The following is a 19434-nucleotide window of genomic DNA, read 5'->3' on the forward strand; positions in this document are numbered from 1 at the left end:
GTAATAATGGGTGTCATTGTGCATTTGAACTAATATGACCGTGGTATCTTCAATAAGGGACAACTGAGGAAACCCAAGCCCTCATAGAGTGGCGTGCGGGCAACGAAAGCCTGTTCACAGGCCAACGAAACTCCAGCAAGACTGGATGGGAGTGAGTATTGAGCTTCTATCAGTGTGTAATTATGAGGAGGGCCAGGGTCTTGGGCCATCTCCAATGCCTCATGACCAGCAAGATGAGCAAAGCCAGCCCCAACCTCCTCCATCTCCTCCGGTTTGGGGAAATGAATGATCCGGTGTATAATGGTCATCATTTCCTCCACAACATTGTGAACCATCCGGCAAATTGTTGCAAGCGGCATTGCAAATACGTCTGCAGTGACCCTGTAGGAGGCTCCGCAGGCAAGCCAGTAGACAGTCACCAGCACCTCCATCTCGTGGCTCCACCCGTGGGGTTTTTGCCGGGGCAGAAGCTGGACCAGCATGTTAAAGCTGTTCCTGGACAGCCTGAATGCTGGCCTCATGTCGGCCTCAGAACAAAATATCGAAATGATGGGGACATCATTCTTCATCACAGCATATTTAGTAACAGGATGTTTGTTCTGTAATAAACAAATGCAACAACTGTATTGATATTGTTAAATTGGTTATTCAGTTCGTAATATTAAAGAGATGCTGCATTTTACGATTATGCTTTGACTATTTCATATAGTTAATAAAAACGTTTCCATGGATTCCATAATGAATGAGGTCTTGCTGCGTTTTGCAGTAACGCATAATGATGTTTATGCCTCTGTCCATCTGAATACCAACCTCTTAATGTTTGAATACCAAGACGACCATTAGGTGTGTATGCTTTAGTAGGCTAATCGATGGTCAGATGCTGTTACTGTATCAAACCTCCTCTGTACCTGGTGGTTTATTAGGCCTGGATTAAGCTAACCTTGATACACATAACAACTGCCCTATCATTAATAACATCTGTAGGTTTCGTATGTAAAAGGTATCTTTTCTGTAATGTGCCTTTGAGGGCATTGCTCCAAATAAAATCTGTATTACAACCACCTTGCAGTATCAGCCACAACAGTCAAACAGCAGAGAAAACCACAGCTGACATTAATATAAATGATTACATATCATCAATGCTTTATACTGAATTAAACTTACAAAGAAAGCGAGACATGCTATTATGGCACATCTCCTCGCCATCCTTCGCCTTATCTTGGATTTTCGCTTGCGTATGGTTCTCCTGAGTTGGGCAGCCTCCTCTTCAGCTTCTGTATACAGTTTGCCGACCGCAACAGCAATATGTATCAGATCCATTTAGTTACTACTCAAATTAATTAATTATTAAATATAATAATACCAATATGTTTTTATTGTGCTCTTCTTTGCCAGCTACTCAATCAGAATACTTTTGCAAGTTCAACAAACACCTTCCACAACCGTTAACACGCTGGTGGCTTTTTATACATTTCCACTTGCATGCACCGCCTACTGTGGTGACGTCATCAAGTCAGCTGCTGTTCCAATTGCGGAAATGTCCGTTCTCCGTTCTCCCGTACCCGTGAGTCAGGACTCCCGAGTCTGTCTCCCGAGTCTATTCTCGCGGGAACGCGAGTCCGTTCTCGCCGTCTTAGGTATTGAGAAACGGCCACAGCCACAGCTACGGCCTGTCCCCTAGGTCCGATTCACTTCCTGCCTTGTCCTGTCATCCCCTGTAATTGTCTGCCGTGTCCACGATTCTTTCCACCTGTGTCCAATCACCTGCACCTTCCCAGTTTATTTAAGCAATGTGTGTCTCTTGTCCAACTTCAAAACTTCCTAATACATCCTGTACCCGAGAGGATTAATTCGGTAAAACTGTACAAAAAAACAATGCTTACAATAGAACAGGCATACAGCGTCAGGCACATGTTCAAGCCAGTACGCCATAATTAAGTGCCGCAGTCCAATCAGTCTCCACTGCAAGAAGTAAAGGGGACTCCTGAGCTGTGGCTCAATCTAATCCCCGTGTTCACAGATACTTTTGGTCTACACAAGATTTGCCCCACAACAAGGATCACCCAAACTTATGTTGAACGCTGACAGAAGGGCTCTTAGGAAGATCCAACCAAAAATATGCCTCTTCTATCTGCCCATCACCTCTCAGGCCTTGGTGAGCTGCAGTCTTGTGCTTTCGCATTTTGAGACTTAAATAGATTATACCGTCAAAGCTACGCTTATGCGATCTCACTTTAGTGACTTCTCAGCAGACATGGCCTTTTACAGAAGATTCAACAACTGTCTTGTCCTTGTGGACCACCACCACCTTGTCAGCCAACAACTGACTCGGACTTCTCTCTTCCTTCTCAGCACCCTGACAGCTATCTTATTACATGAAGTTAGTGTAATTATAGATGTGGCACATCAAGTCTTAGCTTGAGAAAAACGTGTTGAAAAACATTGAGCAAATGTATTATGAATTATTATGAAAATGAATTTCTCTGAACACAGGCAGACTGTTGTACAAACTGAGCAGATGATGACAATTTATTTTTATCTCCTCCTCTGGGGAAAACTAGGAGTCAGTAATGCAGTAATTATTTTACTCAGTATTTCTGAATTCAGTCCCATTTGTGGTAACCATATATGATTATGAAAACCTTTTACTTCTTTCTTTTCATCGTAGGTTAGGTGGCATGAGCATCATATCTAACCTATCTAAGTGAGGAAAACCCTGAAGTGGGTGGGACTATGTGGTAATCCATAAAACAGCTGCAAGCTCATTGCGACTGCCAGTGAACCGTTACCTGAACATCAAGTAATTATTTCTTAATGTGACTTAATAATTACTTAATAAGTATTTGTTCTGTTTTTTTTTAGAATGACATACCCCCAAATCAGTGCACAAATAAGGACATATAGTGACATCAATATGTTTCATCTGATTATTCAATATAGTCAACCAAGGGAGTCCTGATGCCATGGAAAGTTTGCTTACCTTGCTTTAAGACGTTAAATAATTGTACATAGATATTTTAATTGAGACTATTACACCCAATTATTTAATTTTTTTGTTTATTAAGTTATTAAAAAATATATCGTAAATCTCATCTGGGTGTTTTGAATGTACACAATAATATAAAAATATAATTTACGGGACAAACATTATTCTGATCAAAGAGTTGGTTCCTCAGTCTACTAAGGATGCCATAATCTTTGAAAATGAAGTTCACCACCTCGTCATGCCAAAATAAGTTCCAAAACAACTGTACCCCTACCTATATGAGAACTAAATTGTTCTCTGATGTTCTCCTGTCTTGTTTTTCAAACATTTAGAAATTGTATTCATGTGAAATTAATAAACAAATTATTACATCTGGTTTGTGTGTGTGTGAACTCAAACATTGCCGGCTTAAGGTAGGGATTCTCCCAAATGTAGTACCTCCAAAATATCTCATGGTTTAAGACTCAGCTGTCATCCTCACCATATTTGACACATTAACCTGCCTGAACCTCTGCTTTGTAAGCAAACCAGACTGAATATAAGGAGTGCAAGGACAACCACAGACAGTATGCTGGAAGACCGGTGGAGGTCCGGCTTGTGGTGAGGTGGTCTACTGTTATGCCTTCTGCTAATCACATGTATTCACATATTTATGTATTCATGTATTTTACAATTGATAGTGTACTTCAACTTAATCAGTAATCAAATCACTTTGTGCTTTGCTTTGACACAATATGAAATGTGTATTTATCAACCTAATTTATAATATAGTATGTGTAGTTATATCTTAACAATTCGTTTTGATTGTTTGCTGCACCAACTAAATCCTTCTGTTTTCACCAGGTTTGTGGAATACAACATTTTTTTCACAAAGGGAAAGAGTACGGTATGTAAAACCTTTACAAATGATTAATTATTTATTCATATTTATTTATCTGTTTAATCTTTGACCTCAGGTGTTGTGAATCCAATTCAGATGAAACTCAATAATGCTTGGAATTGATCATTTAAAACAAATCAATTATATCTCACATTTGCTTCAAAAGGTCCTTAAAACTGCAATTCAGACCACCTTAGTGTAAAAATTCAATTACACATCAGAAAGAGCAATTGAAGAGAGATTTCTCTCACAATGTGTTTTATATGCTGTGTAGACAGAACAGAGAAACATACTATATTTGCAGTTCAAACAGTCAGCCTGTCGGTTTGAAAGGCTTTTACTAAGCTTACGAATGTAATTAAGCAACACATTGTTTAAGTTTGAATGTGGTAACTGCTCAGTGCAACACCAGGTTTTTGGGCAGTATTCAACAACATGAACAGACAGAAAAAGATGCTATTGTTTGACTTGTTTCTTTTTTGATACTTAAGCATTTTATTAGGGGGGGGGGCGGGGTTATCAAGGGAAAACAATACTTCATAGGAAAAAAAAGACAAAGGGGAGAGAAAAAGAAAATTAAAAAGGAAAAAGGAAACAGAACCACAAAAGATCATGCTCCTGGCAGAGGCCAGCGAGGAGAAAACACACCAAACACATCAAACATTGCCTATATAAGTGCTACAAGAAAATAAATAAATACACATGTGACAAAATATTTGTGTCAGGTCAATCTTGTATTTTTTCCAACTGTCAGATTGTAGTTTTATTCCGCTGTTCTTGTCATAACTTTTCTTAGACCTTGATCAAGGGTTAGATGTATAACAAGACCCATAAGTAGCTGCATAAGATCGCATCTTGGTTTGGCGTGGTAGTGTTACTTTTGAAGAAAGCGAACCACTCTGTTGTGAAATGATATAAGAGAACAGACACAGATCTCAACGACTAGGTACTCTTGTTCTGCCATATATTTCATCCATCCCGCCCACTTTGCTGTGTATTTACCTCCTCTTAATCTAAGAAAATGTTAGAAAGTCAATCTTTTCATGTCGTGGTCCATGTTCTTTTACCATTTCAGCCCAGTGTCTTATAGAAGAGGGGTTGGGTTGTAACCATTAACGAGTAATTGCTTTCTTTGCTGCTACTGCTCGTATTTTTAGGGGGTATCTATCATTTCCTGTTATTTCTTCTGGTAGATAGCGTAAATGGGGTGACTGGCGTGTGAATAGGATCCGGTGCCCAAGGATATGCTGCATAGTTCTCCACATATTTTCCCAGAATACCTGTACCTGTACAGCCCCAAAATTGTATTCGCTCGTATACCTTGGTAAACTTTTGAAATCATTGATTTGGAACCTCCTTTGAACACACCTACTTTTAATTTAATCATTTTATTAGGTTCTGTCGTTTCCCTTTTATTCATTTCTTTAAAAATGTTATATTTTTCCTTCAGTATCTGAAAACTTAGTAGTACGTTTTGCTCCATTTTGGGTCCATTGTTTGACTTGTTTTGCAGACATAAGGCGCTACCATGAGTACGGACGCGGAGATGGCAATGTATGGCAAAGCTGCTATTTACCTTCGTAAGCCAGAGAGGGAGAGGATTGAGGCCCAAAACGCACCATTTGATGCCAAGAGTGCCTGCTACGTGGCTGATGTTAAGGAGCTGTACTTGAAGGCCACAATCCTCAAGAAAGAGACTGGCAAAGTCACTGTCAAAGTCCTGACCACTCAGGAGGTTGGTAACATGAAGCCATAGTCCGTTTAGGATTTCAATAAGATCAGTTCTAATTGTGACATATCTCTTGTTATAGGAGAAGACGGTTAAAGAAGATGAAATCTTTCCAATGAATCCTCCCAAGTATGACAAGATTGAGGACATGGCCATGATGACCCATCTCAATGAAGCCTCTGTGCTGTATAATCTCAAAGAGCGTTATGCAGCTTGGATGATCTATGTAAAATAATCTAAATAAAACAAAAAAGGAAAATTGACAGTAAAAAAGGGACTTTATTTTTAGGATAAAGTTAAATGTTGTATCTCTGTGATCACTTTCAGACTTACTCTGGACTGTTCTGTGCCACTGTGAACCCCTACAAGTGGCTCCCAGTGTACGATGCTGAATGTGTATCTGCCTATAGAGGCAAGAAGCGTATGGAGGCTCCACCCCACATCTTCTCTGTCTCTGACAATGCTTTTCAGTTTATGGCAACTGGTAAGTCATTATCATTACATCATAGAGTATCGGAATAGGGAAACATTTTTTGCCAAAATAAGTTTGACATTCAAGGAATTAGAAATGGCGGGTGATGCACAGCATTGGACAATAAGACAAATAAACAGTAAATATATTTATCATTATATTGTATTTCAGTGAAACCTAGTTAATTCTTTTGTTTCTTATTTAACAGATAGGGAGAACCAGTCTGTCTTGATCACGTAAGTTTGGCTAATTTAAAATTGTTAACTCCGTTGAAAATAGTCAAATATCTTGATCAAATTCTTATACGTCTTTGTCTATGCCTAGTGGAGAATCTGGTGCAGGGAAGACTGTGAACACCAAGCGTGTCATCCAGTACTTTGCAACTATCTCAGTTGGTGGACCGAAGAGGGACGCATCAAAGGTATGTTCCTATGATTACAATATGGTGTTCTTTATCAATGGATCACTTTTCAAAGTAATTTTCTAAAACCACTTCTAACACTGGATTTTAGGGGTCACTGGAGGATCAGATTATTGCTGCCAATCCTCTGCTGGAGGCCTATGGTAACGCCAAAACTGTGAGGAATGACAACTCCTCTCGTTTTGTAAGTAGGAAACAATTTCTACACACGTGTAAGGCGTTGTTACTGATTGTCAGTGTTGGGAGTAACGCGTTACAAAGTAACGCATTACAGTAATTCCACTTCTTTTAGCGGTAACGAGCATGTAACAAAGTTTTTCAAAAAATAAATTAACGCAGTTACAATTACTGAAATTGAAACTCGCGTTACTCTCTTTTGTGACGCGAAGCGGAGGGCTGGCAAATAGTAAGTAAATAGCTGCCTGTCAGCACAAAATAGTTGTGACCACCAAACGTTGTGTGTCACAGAATAGTCGGCGTACGTGCATGTAAACATCATCGCGTCGCTCATGACGAAAGACCGCAGGCCCGCGGATGCTGCAGGCGTCGCTCCACGCAAACAACCAGGGCTCCTCTTTACACGGACTGCAGTGCAGCCGATAAACCGGGCAGAGCTGAATAGATTGATTGCTCGGTATGAAGAGGAGATGCATCCTGTCAACTGTCGAGTCAGTTGCCTTCAGGCAAATGCCTGAAGCAGTTATTTTGTATTAAGTTAAGTATTAAAAAGGACTATTGCTTTATTTGAAGGCATGTTGCCCTGTTGATTACAATAAATAGGTCTAAAAATATGTTTATTGTGTTTGACTGTTCAGTACTATTTATATTCATTACATTTAAAAAGCAGACATAAAAGTAACTTAAAAGTAACTTTCCAGAGTAACTTACTTTTGATACACAGTAACTGTGTTACACAGTAATGTAATTACCTTTAAAAGAAGTAACTAGTAACTGTAACTAAATACTCATTTTCAGTAACTTGCCCAACACTGCTAATTGTCCATGTATAGCGACATTGAAAATGTCTTGCTTCCAAACAGGGTAAATTCATCAGAATCCATTTCAGCACAACTGGCAAACTGGCTAGTGCTGATATTGAGACTTGTAAGTAAAAATACTTCTACTCAATACAATTTACTCAAATTGACAATTGGTATAAATCTGACTAATAAACAATTTGTAGATCTGCTGGAAAAGTCTAGAGTGACATTCCAGCTTCCTGATGAGAGAGGCTACCACATCTTCTACCAGATGATGACTGCCCACAAACCCGAGCTGCTTGGTAAACAGACTGAGATGTTACAGTACTTCAGATACTTACCGTTACAGTTTAATTCTAACAAAAGTATCAACCTTTTTAACCTTTTTTTTATCACCAGACTTGTGTCTCATCACAACCAACCCCTATGACTTCCCCATGTGCAGCATGGGTCAGATCACTGTGGCCAGCATTGATGACAAAGTTGAGCTGGAAGCCACTGATGTGAGTGATCTTCACTATAAAATATTTAAGTATATTTTGAACAATGCATGCTAAATAAATACTGTCTGTTTGAGTTGATTTTCTAAAAGGATTATGTTTTGTGTATCTTTTATATTCAGAATGCTATTGATATCCTGGGCTTCTCAAGTGAAGAGAAGTTGAGCATCTACAAGATGACTGGTGCAGTGCTCCACCATGGTAACATGAAGTTCAAACAAAAGCAGCGTGAGGAGCAGGCTGAGCCTGATGGCACAGAGGGTGAGTAGCTTGGGAACAACAGTTTAAAGATGAATAGAGTTAATAATACTGTATTATGTTCATGTGATGATGGAAATCACTGTTGTGTTTTCAGAAGCGGACAAGGTTGCCTACTTGCTGGGTCTGAACTCTGCTGACATGCTGAAAGCTCTGTGCTATCCCAGAGTCAAGGTCGGAAATGAGTATGTCACCAAGGGACAAACTGTACCTCAGGTAAACATAAATTATCCTTAGTCACCATTTTAAAAAACATGAATTAAATTATTTTAACAAATAGTGGATTATTATCGCATTTCAGTAGTCTAGAGAAAAATTGTCCCCGTAAATGCATGCAAACTGCATCGGGTCCCACACCATCTCATTCATTCACATCGCTGATGACGTCCACCTTAATTGTACTGTTGTGAAAAGCTTGCATTGCCTGAAACCGATCATTTGTGGGATTTCCGGGTCTTATTTCGGCGATCGCCACCGAGCTAAAAGCTCACTAATGGTCGCGCAAAAGCTAACCTGTTACTTTGAGTGAGGAGTAATATAGAACGCTCGGATCAATGTGAACAGCAACTGTACATTATCGCCCAATAACATACTCCTCGTGACCAGTGGCGTAGCGTGGGGAAAATTTCAAAGGAAGCCAAGTGAGACCCAACCTCTATGCCGTGTATGTTTTACAGGGGTGGGGGCACAAAATCGCATGTTGCTATTTTATGTAGTCGGGTGAATTATTACAGCGCCCAGCATCATTTTATCAGGATTTACAAACCCTTGTTATCTAACCGAGCACCGACGCGCTCTCTTTATCTCTCTCCCGCAGTCACTCACGCACACACACTCAGTCATCTTAAAAATCTCATTAATTTACGCAACCACCCTCCCAACAGCACAAGCAGCTACTTAAAGCACAGCGCACTTTTGATATTGGAAAGATGCGGATTCATTCACACACTCAATCAGAAGCCATTCAGTTTTACGTCCACGTCAAACACGACTCTTACGCTCTGTGTGAGCCGCTCACTGCGGACGTAACGTAACGTTCCCCTCAAGTCCGATAACTTTTCTTCCTCTCAGTACGGAGCTCTAGTTTTGGTGTCGGCCTGCCGTCTGAATTAATTCAGAGTTCCAGCTGTAAAGGCAGTTTACTAAAATCATTTTTGACTTAATACTCCAAATCTCCTCCCTCCATCATTGCGCTTTATACTTTCGCTAGCTTACTAAGCTACCAACACAAAACATCCGTTATTTAATTCAATGACCTTAATGACATACTGTGATTTGATTGGTGTGATGCCAACGACTTCTTGGCTTCCCTTGACGCTGTTATGGGGAACAGTGTCGTCACAAAAGCCTCACCTGATTGGTTAATCATTCTATTTTTGGCAGGCCAACTAAGCTTGGGTTCCTCACGGACACAACTGCAACTTGTCTGAGATCACATAGCGCAGTACCATGTTTTCAACGCTCATTCACGACGTAACATTGAGAGGGGCGCTGTTTTACACGTCATGAAACGCTCAATAATGAATGAAGAGAGACGAGGAGGAGACGACAGAGGGATTACGTAAATTGTTAAAACGTTTTTTTATTAAATCACTAATCATTAATGATGATTAAATAAGTTATATTCTGAAAAATAGTGAGGAAGCCTGGCTTCCCTTGGCCTCTTCAAGAAAACACCAATGCTCGTGACCCAATCTCAACCAATCAGGACGCTGGATTTCATCTACCCATATTATAATAGTCTTTAAAATCACTAATATTCCACTATTTTAAAACACTGTTAACTTATGAAGGAAACATAAATTATCTATAAATGATAGTATTTAAAAACACAGTTACAGTATAATTACAGTATATAGCAAGTAATAGAAAAACCATTATTTCAATGTATTTCATCCCAATGTATTACTGTTTGCAAGAGTTATATGAATTGAATGCTGAATACAGAATAAGTGCTGGGCCATCTGTAAAGCAATTGTTACATCATTGTCTTTTTTTTATTCAGGTGATGAACTCCGTACCTGCCCTGGCCAAGTCTATCTATGAGAGGATGTTCTTGTGGATGGTCATCCGCATCAACCAGATGTTGGACACTAAACAACCAAGGCAGTTCTACATTGGAGTCCTGGATATCGCTGGCTTTGAAATCTTTGATGTAAGACAATCCAACAATTCAGTTGCTAATGCTTTTAATGCTTAAACATCTTCATACGTGACAGAAAGACCTTTTGGTGATCATGTGTGTCCTTGCAGTTCAACACACTGGAGCAGCTGTGCATCAACTTCACCAATGAGAAACTGCAACAGTTCTTCAACCACACCATGTTTGTCCTGGAGCAAGAGGAGTACAAGAAGGAGGGTATTATCTGGGAGTTCATTGACTTTGGCATGGACTTGGCTGCTTGCATTGAGCTGATTGAAAAGGTAATCAGTTCATTTAGTTGTCATCAGTATGTCATTTTATTTTAGTTGACTTAATGTGTATCCTAATCACAGACTTCTTCCCATTTTCTTCAAGCCCATGGGCATCTTCTCCATCCTTGAAGAGGAGTGCATGTTCCCCAAGGCAACAGATACATCCTTCAAGAACAAGCTGTATGACCAGCATCTTGGCAAAAACAAAGCATTTGAGAAGCCAAAGCCTGCCAAGGGCAAGGTGGAAGGCCACTTCTCCCTGGTGCACTATGCTGGTACCGTGGACTACAATATCACTGGCTGGCTGGACAAGAACAAGGATCCACTGAATGAGTCTGTCATCCAACTGTACCAGAAATCCTCTGTGAAACTGCTGCCTGTCCTGTATCCCCCAGTAGTAGAAGGTATGATAGTAACCTGAGTAAACTAAAACGCATTGTAAGGTCATGAATACTGTAGATTTTCAACCGCTGCATGTTTTCATGTTAATGTATATGTTGGTCTTAAAAAACCTTCTCTACTTAAATTGATCAACAGAGACTGGTGGGAGCAAGAAAGGAGGCAAGAAGAAGGGTGGTTCTATGCAGACTGTGTCTTCACAGTTTAGGGTAAGATTTAAAATTGTAAACCTAGCTTATGTATCTTAGTTTATGACCAAACTAACAGTTTCCACCATTTTGGATCCACAGGAGAACTTGGGCAAGCTGATGACGAACTTGAGGAGCACCCATCCTCACTTTGTGCGCTGCTTGATTCCCAATGAGTCTAAGACTCCAGGTACACAGACAACTTAATTAAACAATCTTTTAAGAGTGGCTTTGTTTTCGTTTGTTGTCATGGTCTACATCATTCTATAGAAAAACTATTGAATAAAGTACTTAAAAAAGCTTTTTTCCAGGTCTCATGGAGAACTTCCTGGTCATCCACCAGCTCAGGTGTAACGGTGTGCTGGAGGGTATCAGAATTTGCAGGAAAGGTTTCCCAAGCAGAATTCTCTATGCTGACTTCAAGCAGAGGTATCAATGGATATTTTCATACATCATTTTATTGTTGATTATCAAAATCTAAGTCAAAGTTTACAAATTAACAATTAACTCTCTCTAAAAGGTACAAGGTGCTGAATGCCAGTGTCATCCCTGAGGGCCAGTTCATTGACAACAAGAAGGCTTCAGAGAAGTTGCTTGGGTCAATTGATGTTCCTCATGATGAGTATAAATTTGGACACACAAAGGTAAGCACTTTGCTTTCCCTATTTAACCTAATAATAATAATTACTAAGTAGATTCAGTTGTTTAGTTTAGTTGTTGTTGTGATGGCTCAAGTGGTTATTTGTCAATACTCGTAACCTGTGGGTCAAATGGCCACAATTGATCCAATCTACTCCAGTTTGGACTGTTCACTGGCTGAAATGAACTGGCCTGGATACTAATGTTGTTCTGTTATACTGGCCAAATAATGTGTGCAAGGCAGTAAACTGCAGTGATCTTTTTCAACAGGTGGCCATTTTGTTTATTTTTTTAGCTGTTAGAATCTAAACATTATTTTTTAGGGGACATTGGGGGACAGCATATTAACTTGTGTAGAAGAATACCTCCAAAACACATTGGGTTTAAAAAAGGAACCGATTTGTGTTGTATCGACTCAGTTAGATATTTTACAGACCTTGAGGAGTTTTTAAAAATGTTATCCTTTTGGTCATTTAATTTTTGTTTTTTTAGGTGTTCTTCAAGGCCGGTCTGCTGGGTACCCTTGAGGAGATGAGAGATGAAAAACTAGCATCACTGGTCACCATGACTCAGGCTTTGTGCAGAGGTTACGTCATGAGAAAGGAATACGTGAAGATGACAGAGAGGAAGTACGTTGAAAACAGTTCATTTTGAATGAAGTAATGAAACATTCCAAACGTAATTCTTCATAACAACTATCTCTATTCTGCAGGGAAGCTATCTACACCATCCAGTACAATGTTCGCTCATTCATGAATGTGAAACACTGGCCATGGATGAAGGTGTACTACAAGATCAAGCCACTGCTGAAGACTGCTGAAACTGAGAAGGAGCTGGCAAACATGAAGGAGAACTATGATAAGATGAAAACTGACTTAGCTGCAGCCCTGGCCAAGAAGAAGGAATTGGAGGAGAAGATGGTGTCCCTTCTGCAAGAGAAGAACGATCTGCAGATGCAAGTAGCATCTGTGAGTACACCTCATCAGACAGTTTTTCTGTTCCATGTTGTTAGCTGTTGGTGTGCTAATGACATCTTAATTCAATGGACTAGGAAGGAGATAATCTCTCAGATGCTGAGGAAAGATGTGAGGGTCTTATCAAGAGCAAGATTCAGCTGGAGGCCAAACTCAAAGAGACAACTGAGAGACTGGAGGATGAAGAGGAAATCAATGCTGAGCTCACTGCCAAAAAGAGAAAGCTGGAGGATGAATGCTCTGAGCTCAAGAAGGATATTGATGACCTGGAGCTTACCTTGGCCAAAGTGGAGAAGGAGAAACATGCCACTGAGAACAAGGTTTGTAAATTATAATCTAATCACATTATCAAGTAAAATAATAATGATGAGCTCCTATTGACGAGATCTTTCTTGGACACTTAGGTCAAGAACCTGACCGAGGAGATGGCCTCTCAGGATGAGAGCATTGCCAAGTTAACCAAGGAAAAGAAAGCGCTTCAGGAGGCTCACCAGCAGACTCTTGATGACCTGCAGGCAGAGGAAGACAAAGTCAACACTCTGACCAAGTCCAAGACCAAGCTTGAGCAGCAAGTGGACGATGTAAGTTGCCAAAGAGACTTGATGAAAAAACAAGATTTCTCTTTAACTCACAATTTAAAGATTCATTGTATTTGTTCAGCTTGAGGGTTCTCTGGAGCAAGAGAAGAAGCTTCGTATGGACCTTGAGAGAGCCAAGAGAAAGCTTGAGGGTGATCTGAAACTATCCCAGGAATCTGTCATGGATCTTGAGAATGACAAACAGCAGTCTGATGAGAAAATTAAAAAGTAATGTACTTTTTTGAATTTGAAAACAACCATGTTGTGTTCTGTTTACTGCATCGACTAAGTGTTTTTTATTTGTAATTATCTCAGGAAGGACTTTGAAATCAGTCAGTTCCTTAGCAAGATTGAAGATGAGCAGTCACTGGGTGCTCAGCTTCAGAAGAAGATCAAGGAGCTTCAGGTGACATATTGTGTTTGACAAAACATTACTGCACCCATGTCATACATTTGTGTCTATCAAAAGTGAAAGCTCATTGAAACAGATAATGCCTACATTCAACAGGCCCGCATTGAAGAACTGGAGGAAGAGATTGAGGCTGAGCGTGCCGCTCGTGCCAAGGTGGAGAAGCAGAGAGCTGACCTCTCCAGGGAACTTGAGGAGATCAGTGAGAGGCTGGAAGAGGCCGGTGGTGCGACTGCTGCCCAGATTGAGATGAACAAGAAGCGTGAGGCTGAGTTCCAGAAGCTCCGTCGCGACCTTGAGGAGTCCACTCTGCAGCATGAATCCACTGCTGCTGCTCTCCGCAAGAAGCAGGCTGACAGCGTTGCTGAGCTGGGTGAGCAGATTGACAACCTCCAGCGTGTGAAGCAGAAGCTTGAGAAGGAAAAGAGTGAATACAAGATGGAAATTGATGACCTCTCTAGCAACATGGAGGCTGTTGCTAAAGCAAAGGTACAAAATTCATGACATACTATTTAGTACCCAAATTGATTGTAAATGATGCATTCCATCTAATTAATACAATCTCATCAATGGTCTCATCTCTCTTTAACTCATTAGGGAAATCTTGAAAAGATGTGCCGTACTCTTGAGGACCAACTTAGCGAAGTGAAGACAAAGAATGATGAAAATGTTCGTCAGATCAATGACTCAAATGCACAGAAAGCACGTCTCCTCACAGAAAATGGTATGTAGAAGTTATTCTTGAATGATCTGTTGTGCATGTTATTAAGAAACTACTGAATGTATCATGACCCAAGGTGAGTTCAGCCGTCAACTTGAGGAGAAAGAAGCCCTTGTCTCCCAGCTGACCAGAGGCAAACAGGCCTTCACTCAGCAGATTGAGGAGCTCAAGAGACAGATTGAAGAGGAAGTTAAGGTAAGAAACCATTAAGTAAGTGTGTATTGCTTTGTTGACGGATTTAGATTTTTTTTAAACCATGAATAACCTTTAAAAACAGGCCAAGAATGCCCTTGCCCATGGACTGCAATCTGCTCGCCATGACTGTGATCTGCTGAGGGAGCAGTTTGAGGAGGAGCAGGAGGCCAAGGCTGAGCTGCAGCGTGGAATGTCCAAGGCCAACAGTGAGGTGGCTCAGTGGAGGACTAAGTATGAAACTGATGCAATTCAGCGCACAGAGGAGCTTGAGGAATCCAAGTGAGTAACATTCAAATAGTAAAATAACCATCGGGAAAGTGTAACATTCCCAAGATTCTCAACTGGCAGATGTATTGCTTTTTTAATAATTTTATTTATATAACTGTATTTATAAATGTCACATGCAGTTAGTTATTGCACTGCTTTTGTGCATTCATACGGGTTATGAGAATATATATTTTTTATATTTTATTCTTAAAACTGTAATATATATTGAAGAACGTTTTTGTAAAAATTTGCATTTCACTTAGCAACATATTCATCATTTTCTAAACAGGAAAAAGCTGGCTCAGCGCCTTCAGGAGGCTGAGGAACAGATTGAGGCCGTGAACTCCAAGTGCGCCTCTCTTGAGAAAACCAAACAGAGGCTCCAGAGTGAGGTGGAGGATCTCATGATCGATGTAGAGAGGGCCAACGGTCTCGCTGCCAACCTTGACAAGAAGCAGAGGAACTTTGACAAGGTAGCATACTTTACTTTGTGTGGCCAAGCCATACGAACAATGATAGGGATGTATATACACATGTATATACATATATATGTCTTTATAGTACAGACTGTACTTAACTGTAGTAATTGTGTGATTCAGGTGTTGGCGGAGTGGAAACAAAAGTACGAGGAGGGTCAGGCCGAACTTGAGGGAGCACAGAAGGAGGCTCGTTCTCTCAGCACTGAGCTGTTCAAGATGAAGAACTCTTATGAGGAAGCTCTGGATCAGCTGGAGACAATGAAGCGGGAAAACAAGAACCTACAACGTGAGTTCAACATCACGTAAACGTTGAATTGTATTCAACCAAGTTTAAGCGTTAGAAAACAGTATTTATGTTTACTCTCTTAAACAATTCTATCTATCTGCAGAGGAGATCTCAGATTTGACTGAACAGATTGGTGAGACTGGCAAGAGCATCCATGAGCTGGAGAAGTCCAGAAAGCAGGTGGAAACGGAGAAGGCTGAGATCCAGACAGCTCTTGAAGAAGCTGAGGTAACATTGGCAATCAAAAGAGATTTTCTAAATTGAAATTCTAAATCAATGTGACGAACGTTAAAAGGTTTATAGTGAGATATCAACATTTCATTTTTTTAAGGGAACTCTGGAACACGAGGAGTCCAAGATCCTCCGTGTCCAGCTGGAGCTGAACCAGATTAAGGGCGAAGTGGACAGGAAGCTGGCAGAGAAAGATGAGGAGATGGAGCAGATCAAGAGGAACAGCCAGAGAATCACTGACTCCATGCAGAGCACTTTGGACGCTGAGGTCAGGAGCAGGAACGATGCTCTGAGGATCAAGAAGAAGATGGAGGGAGACCTCAACGAAATGGAGATTCAGCTGAGCCACGCCAATCGCCAGGCTGCTGAGTCCCAGAAGCAGCTGAGGAACGTGCAGGCACAGCTAAAGGTATCGTAAGACACAGAGTTGCTACACAAACCACGGTCAGTAAAGGGATATGATGTCATTGATAGGAATAATTTCATGATGTTTTCACCAGGATGCACAACTGCACCTTGACGATGCTGTTAGAGCCCAGGAAGACTTCAAGGAACAAGCTGCCATGGTGGATCGCAGGAACGGTCTCATGATGGCTGAAATTGAGGAACTTAGAGCTGCTCTGGAACAGACAGAGAGAAGCCGCAAAATCGCGGAGCAGGAGTTGGTGGACGCCAGTGAGCGTGTTGGACTCCTGCACTCTCAGGTGAACAAACTTCCTTAACTTCTTCAATAATTTAACGGTATAAAGACATTTAAGATAATGTAACAATATGACATGTGATTAAAATTGTTGTATCTTTTAGAACACAAGTCTCATGAACACCAAGAAGAAGCTTGAGACTGACCTGGTCCAAGTCCAGGGTGAAGTGGATGACACTGTTCAGGAAGCAAGGAATGCAGAAGAGAAGGCCAAGAAGGCCATCACTGATGTAGGGTTGAATTCTATTGTTGTTCCTTTTACTCAAATGTACTTTGTTAGTTTTTGTCAAACAACATGTTATGATGTCTTCTCCAGGCTGCTATGATGGCTGAAGAGCTGAAGAAGGAGCAAGACACGAGTGCTCACCTTGAGAGGATGAAGAAAAATCTTGAGGTCGCTGTTAAGGACCTGCAGCACCGCCTGGATGAGGCTGAGAACCTGGCCATGAAGGGTGGCAAGAAGCAGCTCCAGAAACTGGAGTCCAGGGTAAGAAAGTCTTCTTATGATTTGTACAGCTAAATCAAAAAATACGGAAAATCATTCTTTTTCTTATCATTTTTTGAAGGTGCGTGAGCTTGAGACAGAGGTTGAGGCTGAGCAGAGACGTGGAGCAGATGCCGTTAAGGGTGTCCGCAAATATGAGAGGAGAGTGAAGGAGCTCACCTATCAGGTACAGTCACTGAAAATAAAGAAAGACCAAATTCTCCATTACTGTTACCATTTCAAATATTTATATTTGCACCTCAACACCTTCTATTACAGACTGAAGAGGACAAGAAAAATGTCTCCAAGCTGCAAGATCTGGTTGACAAGTTGCAACTGAAGGTGAAGGCCTACAAGAGGCAGGCTGAGGAGGCGGTAAGGACTAAATTTAAAAAAAAAAGCAAAATAACTACTATGTCATAATTATTTCATGAACACTAGACCACTGGGTCTTTTCCAAATATATATATTTGTTTGTATGTATGATTGTTCTTTCTTGTTTTCCAGGAGGAACAGGCCAATGCTCATCTGTCCAAATGCAGGAAGGTCCAGCACGAGCTGGAGGAGGCTGAGGAGCGTGCAGACATTGCAGAGTCCCAGGTCAACAAGCTGAGAGCAAAAACCCGTGACTCTGGCAAGGTAACTAAATGTCATTTTAGTTTATTATTATTCTTAAGGGCGGAAAGGTGGTGTGGTGGTTAGCACGGTCCCCTCACAGCAAGAAGGTCCTGGGTTTGACTCCGGCCTTTGTGGACTCTGCATGTTCTCCCCGTGTCTGTGTGTGTTCTCTCTGGGATCTCCGGCTTCCTCCCTCAGTCCAAAGACACTCTAACCTGCCCGTAGGTGTGTGAATGTGAGTGTGAATAGTTGTATGTCTCTGTGTAGCCCTGCGATTGGCTGGCGATCAATCCAGGGTGTATCCTGTCTATCGCCTGAAGTTGGCTGGCATAGACTCCAGCACCTCCCTGGGACCCTGTGTGCAGGATAAGTTGTTTGCAGATGGATGGATGGATTATTCTTTGATGTATCTGTAAATGTGTTTAATCAGATTTTGATCAGTTTCTATTATATTTACTTTACAAAGAATTATGTTTAAATACTGTAAAAATGAACTGATCAAAATGGCTATCACTTTAAGTGTATTCAAATTCACCCAATCCTTTGTTTGTTTTTTACAGGGGAAAGAAGCTGCTGAGTAAAGTGTATGTGTTAAGTCATATAATATGATACAATTCATGCCAAAACAATAAATGTTGCACTGTTGATATGATATTCTGTCTACAGAACTCTTACCACTTTTTTTCCCAATAAAGGAAGTTGAGATGAGGTTTGAATAATTTTTCTCTTATCTTTTGTTGTCTTTAACGGTAACCAAGTTTTTACAGATGCTATTTAATAAACATTGATTTTGATAGTGAATAAGTACATCTGACTATTAATCAATTTGTACAACATGTAACATTGTTGATGCCCCTTGAGGGGGGATTAAAACATTCTCAGTCATCAAAAATAGCAAAAAAAAAGTCCTTAACATTTGAGTTGAAGGTGGTGTGGGCAGCTGAAACGGAAACAACCGACAGTATCACTTAATTCACTTTAGTCCTAACCTAAGCACAGGAATAGATGCATTCATTGCATAATCTCATTTACGGGCTATTTTTGGAAGCCACAGGCAGGACTGAGACTGCTCAGTAAATCCTTGAACCACAACTTGAATCCTCATATATGCTACTGTATGACTCTTATAAGAGTGGTCAGCCGCACTTGTTTCTCAAAATCAATAAAAATATAGTATGTATGTATACTAGCTAAAGAAACATGTAGTAAAATAGGCAGAAGCCAAACTAGTTAGATCATATACAAAAAAACAATGTGTGCACCTACATTAAAACATATAATCGAATACAACTATTTATCGGTTGCAAGTGTGATCTAAGTGGCTATTGGTGACACTTTATTTTCAGAAGAAAATTGATTTGGAATGAAAATCATTTGTACAACAAGGTTTTTATCAGATTGCAAAACCATTAAGAAACCATGTCACTTTCAATTACATTTTCAGAGTGTTTTCCACACTGCAAGTTCAACACTATTGCCTGTGACATTTAAAAATGATGTTGCTCGACAACTGGAACGAGGTTGACATTCAACATGCACTGCAAGGGGCCAAAAATGGACTTGAAGCTATGTCTGCAGAGTCAGTAGAAGTGTTAATAGCTTGACATATGAGTGTGACAAGCACA

General features: G+C 40.5%; 1 protein-coding gene across 1 annotated transcript; it reads left to right on the forward strand.

The window, feature by feature from the left end:
• The first annotated feature begins 5379 nt into the window (after window positions 1–5379).
• On the forward strand, window positions 5380–18517 carry LOC120809427 (myosin heavy chain, fast skeletal muscle). Its single transcript, XM_040163228.2, has 39 exons — window positions 5380–5601; window positions 5678–5821; window positions 5923–6079; window positions 6276–6303; window positions 6392–6488; window positions 6580–6672; window positions 7529–7592; window positions 7672–7770; window positions 7868–7971; window positions 8091–8229; window positions 8324–8442; window positions 10232–10381; window positions 10480–10650; window positions 10745–11045; window positions 11179–11249; window positions 11331–11418; window positions 11540–11657; window positions 11749–11872; window positions 12360–12496; window positions 12580–12835; window positions 12919–13161; window positions 13246–13422; window positions 13502–13647; window positions 13735–13825; window positions 13928–14317; window positions 14426–14552; window positions 14626–14744; window positions 14827–15023; window positions 15301–15484; window positions 15611–15776; window positions 15880–16004; window positions 16108–16416; window positions 16508–16711; window positions 16812–16937; window positions 17024–17194; window positions 17274–17378; window positions 17471–17566; window positions 17699–17830; window positions 18370–18517. The coding sequence occupies exons 1-39, from the start codon at window positions 5395–5397 to the stop codon at window positions 18388–18390; spliced, it is 5796 nt and encodes a 1931-aa protein (XP_040019162.1). The 5' UTR covers window positions 5380–5394; the 3' UTR covers window positions 18391–18517.
• Window positions 18518–19434: the final 917 nt, after the last annotated feature.

This window comes from Gasterosteus aculeatus, chromosome X (assembly GCF_964276395.1).
Source record: "Gasterosteus aculeatus chromosome X, fGasAcu3.hap1.1, whole genome shotgun sequence".
Lineage (NCBI taxonomy): Eukaryota > Metazoa > Chordata > Actinopteri > Perciformes > Gasterosteidae > Gasterosteus > Gasterosteus aculeatus.